The sequence below is a fragment of the Silurus aristotelis genome, assembly GCF_946808225.1.
Source record: "Silurus aristotelis genome assembly, chromosome: 7".
Lineage (NCBI taxonomy): Eukaryota > Metazoa > Chordata > Actinopteri > Siluriformes > Siluridae > Silurus > Silurus aristotelis.
In genome coordinates, this window is record NC_139580.1 from 25632897 (window position 1) to 25645626 (window position 12730).

At 38.3% G+C, this 12730-nt stretch overlaps 1 protein-coding gene across 1 annotated transcript in view; it reads left to right on the plus strand.

Annotated features, from left to right (window-relative positions):
- The window catches only part of kcnj11l (potassium inwardly rectifying channel subfamily J member 11, like), a 7870-nt gene extending 1341 nt beyond the window's left edge, over nucleotides 1-6529 (plus strand). Inside the window, exons 2-7 of the mRNA XM_083546439.1 lie at nucleotides 1-75; nucleotides 1116-1297; nucleotides 1393-1629; nucleotides 2160-2429; nucleotides 2554-2761; nucleotides 5623-6529. The exon at nucleotides 1-75 is cut by the window's left edge and continues 66 nt beyond it. Of these exons, the coding sequence (XP_083402565.1) occupies nucleotides 1139-1297; nucleotides 1393-1629; nucleotides 2160-2429; nucleotides 2554-2761; nucleotides 5623-6065 (1317 nt within the window). The 5' untranslated portion in view covers nucleotides 1-75; nucleotides 1116-1138 and the 3' untranslated portion in view covers nucleotides 6066-6529. The remainder of the gene's footprint in view (nucleotides 76-1115; nucleotides 1298-1392; nucleotides 1630-2159; nucleotides 2430-2553; nucleotides 2762-5622) is intronic.
- The last annotated feature ends 6201 nt before the right edge of the window (nucleotides 6530-12730 follow it).

Below are 12730 nucleotides of genomic sequence, written 5' to 3' on the forward strand. Positions count from 1 at the left end.
GCGTCCATGCCCAACCTGGGATGTGGCTCTGTGTGAACGTGATCACGATCCTGTGAACTCCTGCCTTGTGGTGATGTATGTTTTATACTGGTTTAATCCTCAATCTATTGATTGTTCAGAACAATAAATTTTTTTATTGTTTATCAATAAAACAAATTTCCAGTTTAGAGTAAAGCAACAATTTACATTCAACATACAGGCACTGCAAGGCAATGCTGGACTGAAAAAAAAAAGAATAATACAACATTATTACAAGAAACGCAACTTAATGACCAACCATAAAAAAACGGTACACAATGGCCTGAGACAGAAACTGACATAACAGTCTAATTGTCTAATTGATTAAAGAAGCATATTGCACATGGGTATAATATTTCAAGACACATTGACCCTTGAGGGAGGGGAAAAATATAAATAACATTGCACAAATTAGAGGAGATAGTAAAAGGTCCAGTATTGATTGGGATAAATAAATATATATATATTATAGACAGTGATTGATGCACGTAGACTGGATTCAAAAGTGGCCTTGTACATTTGCATTTACATTTGCGGCATTTGGCAGACGCCCTTATCCAGAGCGACGTACAAAAGTGCTTTGAGTCTCTAGCAATGAATAAATCTACACTGGTATGCCAGATTACAAACCTAATATAAATCTAGCTCTTGAATTCTACAAAGCAAACTTGGAAAGTGCTAATTTAAGTGTTTCAGGAAGAGGTAGGTCTTCAATCGTCGCTTGAAGATAGTCAGGGACTCTGCTGTACGGATATCTAGGGGGAAGTATATTCCATCACCTCGGTGCCAGAACAGAGAAGAGCCTTGAAGTATAGAATTGGCACAGCAGATCCTTTTGCTTTGGGGAAGTTTGTTTTAAAGGGCACGATATTAAACTTTCAATGGTTTTTACCAAAATAAAATTTTGGTTAGTGTTGTTGATTGATCATTGATAACCAGAAGTATCCTAACTTTACTCCGAATTGTTCAATCGGTTTTTGATTTTGTTATAAAGCATCATTACTCAATAACGAATATAACTTGTGGTCACTTGTGGATAGTATGTTCAGCATCAGGGTGTTCTTTTATCAAACGTGTTTTATTATGGTGTTTATTAGAGTAAAAGTCTGAAAATCTAGCCATGTTGGCCCGGAAAGGTCTGGTGCCCGAAGGATTCCTTTTAACGCGCCTGGCTGAAGATGCCACCCAGCATAACCGCTTCCGCAGCAAATCGCAGCGTGCCCGCTTTATCACTAAGAATGGATCGTGCAACGTTGCTCACAAGAATATACGGGAACAGGTACAATGATGCAATATTTAAAAGGTCTGCATTCCAGGCAATACAATTTACATCGATATCTACAATTGACAATTTCTTTTCATTCCGCCCTCCAGGGTCGGTTTCTGCAGGATGTTTTTACCACCATGGTGGACCTTAAATGGCAGCACTCACTCCTCATCTTTACCTCAGCATTCCTCTGCTCATGGATGCTTTTTGCCATGATGTGGTGGCTCCTGGCCTTCGCTCATGGTGATCTGGAGCCTCGAGATCCCAATGAGCCCGGGCCTGTTCCCTGTGTCACTGCCATCCACTCTTTCACTTCAGCGTTCCTTTTCTCCATCGAGGTGCAGGTGAGAAACTGGATGGAATGAAAGGTTTGTAATGGTTTCCTGCAGAATTATTGGCAACTTTCTGAATAGTATAAGGATATTTCCAATATAATGTCCTCTTTGGATTGCAGCACGAATTGCGTATTCAGCCAGGTCATGAGCCAAACATGGATGTAGTAGATGTTATGCTTTGTAAAACTTGGTAATAACATGTTAATTTGTACGGGTGGGAATAATTGTTTTTAGAAAAAATGGCAGTCCAGTAAAAAACTCAACAGACTATGCAACCTTTCTGTATGTTTGCATTCAGAAAAGTTTGTTGTATGTGTGATTCCTAATAGATACATTTTAGCTCATTTAAAGGCGGGTGCCAATAAATCTGGATGGCTTCAATTGTACATAACCCAAGAAATGACAGGTTGTATTGGAATATTGGTTGTAGATGTAAGTCAGTAGTCAGACAGTTTTTTGTACGTCATGATATATGAAAAAATTCCTAACATTTTATAACTGGCATTAAATTCATTAACCATTTTGTATTATGTTGTCAGGTGACCATTGGTTTTGGTGGAAGGATGGTCACAGAAGAGTGCCCGATGGCCATTGTGGTTCTGATCATCCAGAACATTCTGGGCCTCATCATCAACGCCGTCATGCTGGGCTGCGTATTCATGAAAACGGCTCAAGCCAATCGGCGGGCAGAGACGCTCATCTTCTCCAGGAACGCCGTCATCGCGCCACGCAACGGCAAACCCACGTTGATGTTGCGCGTTGGAGACCTGAGGAAGAGTATGATTATATCGGCTACCATTCAAATGCAGGTGAGGAACAGGCCAGGGGGAAATGGTACACTTTATCACCCATTCATTCAAATTAAGACTTTTCACAGGATGCTTTTTTTTGTCTCCTGAATTCTGATTTATTGTCCTGTTTCACTTCTCCCAGGTGATTCGCAGGATGGTGACGGCAGAAGGGGAGGTGATTCCAGTCTGCCAACTTGACATCCAGGTGGAAAACCCACTCAGGAGCAATGGCATCTTCCTTGTCTCGCCCCTCATCATCAGTCACACTATTGATAGAGGAAGCCCCCTGTATGAGCTTTCAGCCCAGTCGCTGGCCAATGAAGATCTGGAGATAATAATTATTCTGGAAGGTACAGGGATGTTTATCTGTAACCACAATGCGCTAAAGGCTGCTTTTTTAGTGGTTTATTTGTTTTATGTGCTCTGTATACAAAAGCCTAGTCAGGTGACCTGTCTATGAGTGAATAGGGAGAACATGTGGTTATTAGTATAAGATTGGACTCAAGATAGCAAACAAGCTCAATATTAATAATGCCGACTCCTAATAATTTTATTATAATCATTTATATTATAACCATAGTATTAATAATAAATAAAACTAAATACAATAAATGATGCTGCTACAATTTATGGTAATATATAATACACAAAGTCTTCTCACACTCTTCTGGGAAGATGTTCCACTCGATTTTGAAGTGTGCTTGTAGAGATTTGTGCTCATTCAGTCACAATGGTGTGAAATAATGTCAGGTACTGATGTAGGTGAGGAGGCCTGGGGTGCAGTCACTGTTCTAATTCATCCCACAGGTGTTCAATAGGGTTGAGGTCAGAGATCTATAGGAGGCCACTCAAGATCTTCTACTCCAAACCATGTTAAGGATATCTTCATGGGGGTGGAACATTTCTGGGTCTCCTAGTTCAAGTGAAGTGAAAAATGCAATGTGCTCACATCCAAAGACATTTGTGTGGCTCCAACTATGTGGTAACAGTTTGGGAAAGAACCACATATTGTTGAAAAAGTCTGGTGTAACAATACCTTTGTCCTTATAGTGTTTATATGTACTTGTACCCACCATAATGACAAAAGTTAAGTAATGCAGAGTGTGTTAGGGAAGTAAAGAAAAGAGTGCAGGCAGGGTGGAGTGGGTGGAGAAGAGTGACAGGAGTGATTTGTGATAGAAGGATATCTGCAAGAATGAAAGGGAAAGTTTATAGGACTGTGGTGAGACCCGAGATGTTGAATGGTTTAGAGACAGTGGCATTGAGTAAAAGACAGGAGGTGGAGCTGGAGGTAGCAGAGCTGAAGATGTTGAGATTTTTATTGGGAGTGATGAGGATGGACAAGATTAGAAATGAGTTTATTAGAGGGACAGCCCATGTAGGACGTTTTGGAGACAAGGTAAGGGAGGCGAGATTGAGATGGTTTGGACATGTGCAGAGGAGGGACATGAATTATATTGGTAGAAGAATGCTGAGGATGGAGCCACCAGGTAGGAGGAAAAGAGGTAGGCCAAGGAGGAGGTTCATGGATGTGGTGAGGGAAGACATGCAGGTAGTTGGTGTGAAAGAGGCAGATGTAGAGGACAGGGGGGGTATGGAGACGGATGATCCACTGTGGCGACCCCTAATGGGAGCAGCCGAAAGAAGAAGAAGAAGACAAGGACAAAAGTTGAATCAAATCTAATCTAATTGACTGTAATGTAATCAAATTCTAAATAAAGTCGGTATTCAGTAGCAACATACAAATGTTGTATACAAAATTAAACTTTTTTAATAAAGGAAAATATTTTGTAATTATTATATTAATTAAAGGTTACATTATTATAATAATTAAAATACTTGGTGTGGGCTAATAAAGCTGCTATTACTTTTTTATTTCTTAAATAATACATCATTACTTTTGAACAGTTTTTAATTGCATGTAATGTTTCAGAGCAGCCACAAAACAAGGTAGTTCCTTGTCCATGAAACAGTAAAAATACTTCTTGTTACTGAAAAAAAAACAGCAAAATGCAACATCCTTCATCCTTAGAGTGAGCAGAAAACATAAAACCAGTGAATATTACATGAGATACTGAGAAAGAGTGTTTCCATAGATAATAAATAAAATGGTAGTAAAATGTTATCTTTACAAGGTAATAAAAAAATCAGATTTTATTAGTGTGTGTAGAGCGTCTTAGTATCGAAGTCACTGTTACTATAGAAACAATGCATTATCAGTTAAAGCGTGGTGATATGGATGATATTGTTTTCCGATAAAAAAAATAAAAAAAATCAGTTAACACCATCTGACCAATCGGATTCAAGAATTTGAAAGCAGTGTCCTATTCAGACAGAATATAGTAAAAGTAAAATATATAATCAGTAAGAAAAATCTGTAGTAAATATAGTAGATATAATCAGTAGTAAAAGAGGGGTAGCAAAATCACAAGTATATTATAAACTCTTATGATCTCTTATATATGATATTTAGCTTCTTTCGCAATCCAGGATCCACTTAAAAACAGTTTGTTTAAGGTGTTTATTATGAAACCAAGCCTCTAGAGCCAGTAGATATTTTATGACCACTGCTGTAATGTGAGGAAACCATTTCCGTGTAAGCTTTAAAAAAGAACCAGAAAACGGAGACACTCATCCGACTGTTTCAATGTTCTCAAATGGCTTCCAGGTCACTACATTAAAATGGAGCATAAAACAATGGCAGTATAGAAATTAGTGCAAAAATGAGCAAAAATAGTGCAAATGACGTATACGCCATATAGTTTACCACTGTGCCGGGGGCTACACTATATGGACAAAGTCTTCTCACACTCTTCTGGAAAGAAGTTTCACTAGATTTTGGAGGGTGCTTGTGGAGATTTGTGTTCATTCAGCCACAAGAGCGTTAGTAAAGTCAGGTACTGATGTAGGTGAGTTGAGGAGGCCTGGGGTGGAGTCAGCGTTCACCCCAAAAGTGTTCATCAAGATCTTCCACTCCAACCCATGCAGACTACATTTTTAATGGATTTGGCTTTGTGGCATTGCCATGCTGGAACAGGTTTGGGTCTGCTAATTCAAGTAAACCACCAAGTTCACAAAGGGATACAATTGGGAGTGTGTTTGAGAAATAAAATGAGTCCATCAGTTGTTTGCTCACATTATTTGAAGTTTTCGATAAGAAAGAGAGTAATTTTAACATGAGTCCCTGTACTGTATTTCTGATCCCTGTCAGGCGTCGTAGAGACCACAGGTATCACCATGCAGGCGCGCACATCCTACACACCAGAGGAGATTCTCTGGGGCCGGCGCTTCGTCTCCATCATGACCGAAGAGGACGGACGCTACTCTGTGGACTACTCCAAATTCGGTAACACGGTCCCTGTGCGGATGCCCGCCCTCAGCGCCAAGGAACTGGACCAGACGAGAGGGGTGCAGGACAATGGCCCTCATGAGGGTAAGCCTCAGGGATGGGGACTGGTTCGGGCGGGACGGGGCGGCTACAGGAGGAGCGCGGGCCGGGCTTGTGAGGACACCCAATCGCATCCGTGGTACATTCCAGGAGAGAAAGATGAGCAGAAAACAAGTAACGAGAAAAACGGACAGAAGAAGATAGTGAAATTGGAGGAAATAGGGAGAGAAATAGTGGAGGAGACCATAGAGGATATGAGCGATTAAAGCTAGAATATTCTGTATCTATACACACAGAATGGGGATTTGCAGATTATATAGTATAGCTAGTCTATCAGGGAGCTTTTAATTCTTTTTTTTTTGTTATAGATTTGAGAATTAAAGCAGTCGCTTTTTTTTTAATGAATTGTAATTTTCCTTTTGTGTTTACTGGATATTTCTATTTTATACAAGTAATTGGTGTGTCTTTAATTTCGCCCATCACAATTTTTTTTATTCTTCATTGTCTTTGTGGTTTTAAAGTTGTATCTGCCATCTGTGTTCCATTGTTTCAGAATCATTAAAGCTGGTATTGAAGATCACTATTTAGATGTAATTTTGGAAGTGTTTCGGCCGTGAACGCACGCAATTACTCATTTCTACCCGTTCTGTATCATTTTATATTATAATATTGTATTGCTTTCTTTATGTATTTATGGTACAAATAAAAAAAAATCTCTTTTTTTTCTCAATGCATTTTTTTCGGCTTGGATACAAAAGACATCTTCTGAAAGTCTTTGCCATATGTTGTGCACATTTATCCCAAATACAGGGCCTGAAATACTATTTTAGGGGTTTTACACCAGGTTTTAGCATGAATTTACAAATTTGACCTTTTTTCGGTTCATTCGTGGCTTTCAATTACTGACAGGAACATTTTCAGACCTCAAAGGTCGACGGTTAAGAACATCCATTTAGAAATAAGCATTCTAAATTCACTTTTTAATCTAAACATACACACTGTTTGGAACAGTTCGGGCAGCTTAGCTGAACTAGATCTTGTTATGTCATCAGCTTACAGAGCAACAGCTGCACAGAGTAAATGTGGAAAAATTACTGGAATTGTTTTCTAGATCTTTCTGTTTTTACCTGAAATGAGCTCAGCTGTAGTGTTAATGGAGCGTCTTAAAGCTTAAAGCCTGGTAAGTGCACATTGATGTTTTGTATATATGACCTCTATTTTATTCCTATTACTTTTTTTAAAGTTATTTATTAAATAAGACCTCATTAACGTTTAAAAAAAAAGACCAGATCTGATAAAACATGCTTCAAAATATTGGTACAATCCTTTTATTTCAGAAATGGAGCAGCCATTTCCATGAAAGGAAAGCCAGCTGTAGAATAATTCTTTAATTATTTGATTAATGAATTATATTATATAAATAATTAATCGATTCACCCAGCCATTATTGTAAAGTATCAATATTTCTGATACCGTTGCATTAGATGGATTCTCGTATTCAAGTGTTGAACAAACTGGGACTTTTTTTAGGTTTAATGTTTTCATATTCAAGATTAAAGGAACTCTTTCTTCTTTCATTCATTCAGGGATCACTGCAACACCTTATTCTTCAGAAAAAAAAGAATCGATCAGTCGAAGAAGAAACGTGCTCATGAGGAAAAATGTCAGCATTCGCTTGAAACCTATAACCGATAAAAGGAAAGGAATGTAGAAATTATGTGACTATATATGAATATGGTTCATGTGACGGTTTATAGTTTGTGAAAGGTTTGCTTAAAAGTAAAAAATTAATAGTCATTGTAGTGGTTTTCAAAAATAGTATCGATATCAGTAATGATATCAATGTTTCTGCTCCTGAAAATATTTGGTATCAGATCATAAAGAAAATAATTGGTATTGCTCATGCCTACTTCAATACCTATGTGTGTTATGGTTATTGCACCAAGACTGGTGATATTATTAGTAATATTTAGATTACATTTGTTGAAAATGGTTTTCTTGTATTACATCCTCACAGCAAAACATAAAGGCTTAAAGGCTGTGCATCAGTGTAATTTGAATATGTGATAATCGTTCATTTGCCCTGAGAAAATCTCTTTTGCTGTAATAAGGACCACTGTAATTCCTCCTACATCATTAGAGAAACAGAAACGGAAAGTCCATATTATTATAGCTTATTTGCTTCTTCTCAGCCAGCCCATAAAACCTTCTGGTAAAAAGCTGTGAAATTTGTCACACTGATTGCAGAGGGTCTAAAGAATATTCTGACCAAATTTGGCAAAGAGTTATCAATGCTTTAGAACTACAATTGGGTGAAACTTAATTCGAAAGCACGTTTATGGTCATACAATTTGCACCAAAGTAACTAAAATGTGTTGTACCCATATGATGTTTATTTTCAACATTAGGTTTTTCTCCAAAATAGTTTTTTCCACTAACACGTTATGCTAAATCAACACCATTTATGGCATACATCATTTTCAGACCAACCTGAACAACCCATAATCAATAGAATTTTGACTACTCCTTTAATTGGCCAACAAATCTGACTTTGAAAAACCGATCCGAACAATAAGACTGTATCACAGCAACAACTTTACCCCGTGGCACAAAACTAGACATGTTCAGGACCACAACTTGACTGCTTGTCACCTACAAGCCTAAAGCTACAATGCTAACATGCTAAAGTTGCCTACCTACCTAATGTTGCTACTCTTAACATTTTGTTCAACAAATTTGTCTCCTCATCATTTTTGCCACTGGCTGTGGTCAAAACATACACATCATAAGTGAAATTGCATATCCCTCTTAAATCCTTTTGCCTACATTTATTGCCTGTGATTGCTGAGAGTGTAGGTAGTCTCTAAATGAGCAGCTTATCGAGTTCCTCACTTGTAGCATCTGGAAAATGTCAGAATGCTCTTGTATGTGATTATACCATGTGCATTTCTCATTGCTTTCAAAATGTTTTTGATCTTATGGTTGAGTACAGCCTACAGCTTCAATAAGAATGTGCTGGAGACTTCTCCACAGGGTGGTGATGCTCTGTAAGTAGACTCACTTCATGACTTTCATTCTTTCTTTGAGTTACAATCTGGAGTTAGAAAGAAAAATCAACATAGCCCCGTGCATACAGAGTAAGTTATAAAGCCACAGGGGCGCAGTAACAACAGCACTATTCAAACAACTTTCCATCAAGCAAATGAAGCAGAAAATATCTGCCAGACTCTAGTGGCTTTAACTGAACAGTTTATTTGTGTTTTCAAAATGAATTTTATATTCAAGACACAGGCTTTAGTTCACTGTACAAACAGCACATACATGCATTTGGTCCGAAAACAAAGATAAAAAAGAAATCTGTTATTGAAAAAGATATTATTAGCTTTTTTTTTTAATTAAATGGTCAGAATTCATTGGTATGCATTCCAAGGTGATTTAGCAGTCAGTTTGCAGGGTAAAATCTCAAATAAACACTGTTTGATTGTATGAAGCCACCAAGCATAACGATGCTAGTTCCTGTTCTTCCAGTAGCGGAGTATATTGGGACTGAGATCTGCAGCATGCAACTAAAATGTCAGATAAGTTGGCAGGTGGATCTACCAGATTTAGGCTTATTATATATTAAATATTTTAATTGGGTATTAAAACCCATTTAAAATATTTCAAATACAATACCAATGTAAGCAGATGATGTTAATGATGTTATTTTTTTATTTCCCATTGACAGCAACACATTAAGTCTAAATCTGGTAGATCCATCTGCCAACTCAACTATTGGCATGCGTGCCACAGATCCGGTCACTTTTGCTGAATGTCCTCCCTCAGACTCCTTAAAACCTAGCAGTAGAACTCGCTATTGTTGGTCTGGCACCTGGGGAAAAATTCTTAAAGAATAGTGCTATGAATATCTGAAAAAAAGTATTAGCATGAACTTGGCTCCTGCCTCGTTTTTTTTTTTTGGTCGTGGAGATGATGGGCTCTTCCACTGACAAGACCGTTGCTTCATCTCAGGGTCATACCCGTACACCCAAGTTTCATCACCGTAATGATCCTCAACATGAAGGACAGGTCATCCACAGCACGCTGATGGAGTTCTTGGCAGACTCTGATGCTGTGTTTTTTCTGACTGTTTTTTTATGGCAGCAATGTTTTGGTATGTTCTCTGAGGATTATCAATTTGCAGAATGGTTTTGACATTTTTGGGGGTTGAGCTTATAAAAGGTCTTCCTGATCTCTTGTCCTCTTCCAATGAGGTTCTACAGCTTGTGAGGCATGCGTGGCATTCAAAACACCTCAAAACGACTCATTGCAGCATCGCTGTAAACTTGCTGAATCATGTCATATGTCTCTGTGGCAGATTTGCCGAGTTCCACGTAGAGTTTTTCATGTAGATGTAGTAATGCACGTAGTCAGAATAGCACCAGTTCCACAGCTACTGATGTACACAGGATGATGTCTTTTGGCACACTGACTTAGGAAGGTCAGTGCTCCCTGTGACTATGTGTGCAGCCTTATGCTGCCATTTGATGACGTGATACAAAACCAGTCTCCAAACCACCTCATACATAGCTGGGCCATGGATTAGGGGTATGTAACAGGTATGTACTGGGAAAAGGGATTTTGGGTAGAGCAAAATTGATAAAGCTGAGGTAACACACCTGAATCTGGTTATCAACCATAGTTATGTGATTTTCCTCTTTCTTTAATAAGCATGAAAGAAAGAGCTGAGCTTGTGTAATATCTGAGTTTTTTGGCAAAAGAGAAGATTGAGCTGGAAAGGACCTTGGGAAGTGTCATGTCTTCCAATCACTCTTAAACTAGCAGCATCTGCAGTGACAGGATATTGGCAGCGAGCCCAAGAACAGACTTTGATAAATGGATTGACAGTTGCCTTTGTTCAGAAGCTCCTGCTCTATTGTAGTGATTTATTCTGATCACCCACTTTTACCCAAGAAAAAAAAGCGAAAGAAAACATACCCTTATCTTGAAAGTTGTACTTGTCAACTTGAAGTAGTCTTCTCAAAAAAGAGTTCCTTCCTAGTTTGGAGTAAAGTAAAATGAACATGGTTTGCTGACGCACCAGGAGTAAACATAGTAGTCAATCTTTTAATCATAAATGATGGTGAACACAGAGTTCTGCCTTTTTTTTTTTATTATTTTTTTGTTCTACTTTGTTGAGTTTATCAAGGTCAAAAATTCTGTTTCAACCTGCAAATGACCATTAATGTGGTAGTTGTTAATCTCAATCCCAAATGGTTTATGCATAGATTGCTTAGTCTTTAGTCTCTACCCATGTATAGTTGTTAAGTCTCAATCCCAAACAGCAAGAGATTATGATTGAACAGATGCTTTTGGAGAATTTTTTTGTTGATATAATGTGGTGGGTCCAGTGCTTGGAGCCTGAATCTCTTGCTGGCATGATTAAGTTAGAATCACATGGCCCAGAGAACAAGAGCACCACTATCCCTGCCAATGCCAGCGTTACAGAAGAATTAGCTATTGCCAGTGGAAGGCAATGAACCACATAACAATGAGGAGTCCCAACATACCACAGAACATGCTTGGTTTATCGTGTGTCCAATGATTTCTTTTAACAATCTCTTCTGGAGAATTTTCTCCAGATCCAGGAATGACAGAGAGGAGGTCACTGTTACTCTAGTGATGGTCGTAGTAGACAAATTGTGACTGAAGTGTCCAAAAATAGAAAATCCTTCTTGAGTCACCTTGAAAGACCATATCTCTGAGATGCAAAGTTTGTGGATATATCCCTCCACCTGCAAGGATCAATCTGACAAGGCACCACACTGAGCATTTCTAGTTTTTTCATGTCCTATGTATTTTACTATAGTAAAAAAGTAAATAGTGTAATTGCTATGCTGTTTCCATTTTTTTCCTGTGTTTCTATGTTTCCTGCTTCTAGATGTTTAATGATTTGTTGACTTCCTTATTCCTTATAAACAATCTCCCACCATCAGTAGGTGTACTGACATCACTGATGTTCTGGGACTGCTGTTGTGACAATTTTAGATGTGTGGCTGAGAATTTTGCTTTTGGATTTGTAAATCATTTTCAATTTTCAATCAAATCGATTTGTTAGATACACAATATCCATTATGCACATTCTGTCCATATTAGTGAGTGTAGGGCTTGAGTTTGTTGAACTATTATAACATAGTTTGCAATTACAGTAAACTTCCTTTCTTTCGGCTTCTCCCGTTACTGGTCGCCACAGTGGACCATCCACAAAATCCACAAATGCTTTGGCACATGTTTTTACGCTGGATGCCCTTTCTAACCCAACCCTCCCCATTTAACCGGGCTTGGGACCAGCACTAAGGCTTGTGCAACCCTAATGGCTGGGGTTGGTTCCCTGACCGGGGATCGAACCCGGGCCGCAGCGGTGAGAGCGCCGTATCCTAACCACTAGACCACCAGGGGACCTCTATAGTTTGCAATTACAGTACATTGTTTAAATAGATACAGTCTGGCAACCTGTGCTGATTCCAATCATTGTTCATTTGCATGTCTTGATTAGTGTTTTGTAGCGATGGTAAGATTAAAAGTTAACGTTAAAATTTTAACAATGTGATTCTTCGATTTAAAAAAAGTGTGCATCAGGTACACGTTTGCATTTGTATCCCGATGCATAATTTATTTTACATATTTCTATGGGTAAAAAACAATTTATTTATATGTAGGGTATGTACTACAACATTAAATAAGCTATACTTTTGTTATTTAGAACGTGACTAAGGATTTGTGACCAATATTTTCTCAAGTGCGTTCTCTCAGCACCACTGCTGCACCATGAATAAAACGTATCACAACACTACTGAGACCGAGTCACATAGAATACAGATTAACATGGCAGAGGTAGAGCTGCATCTTCCTAAAGACAGTCTGAGATGTCTGGTTTTAATTTATCCTTTTT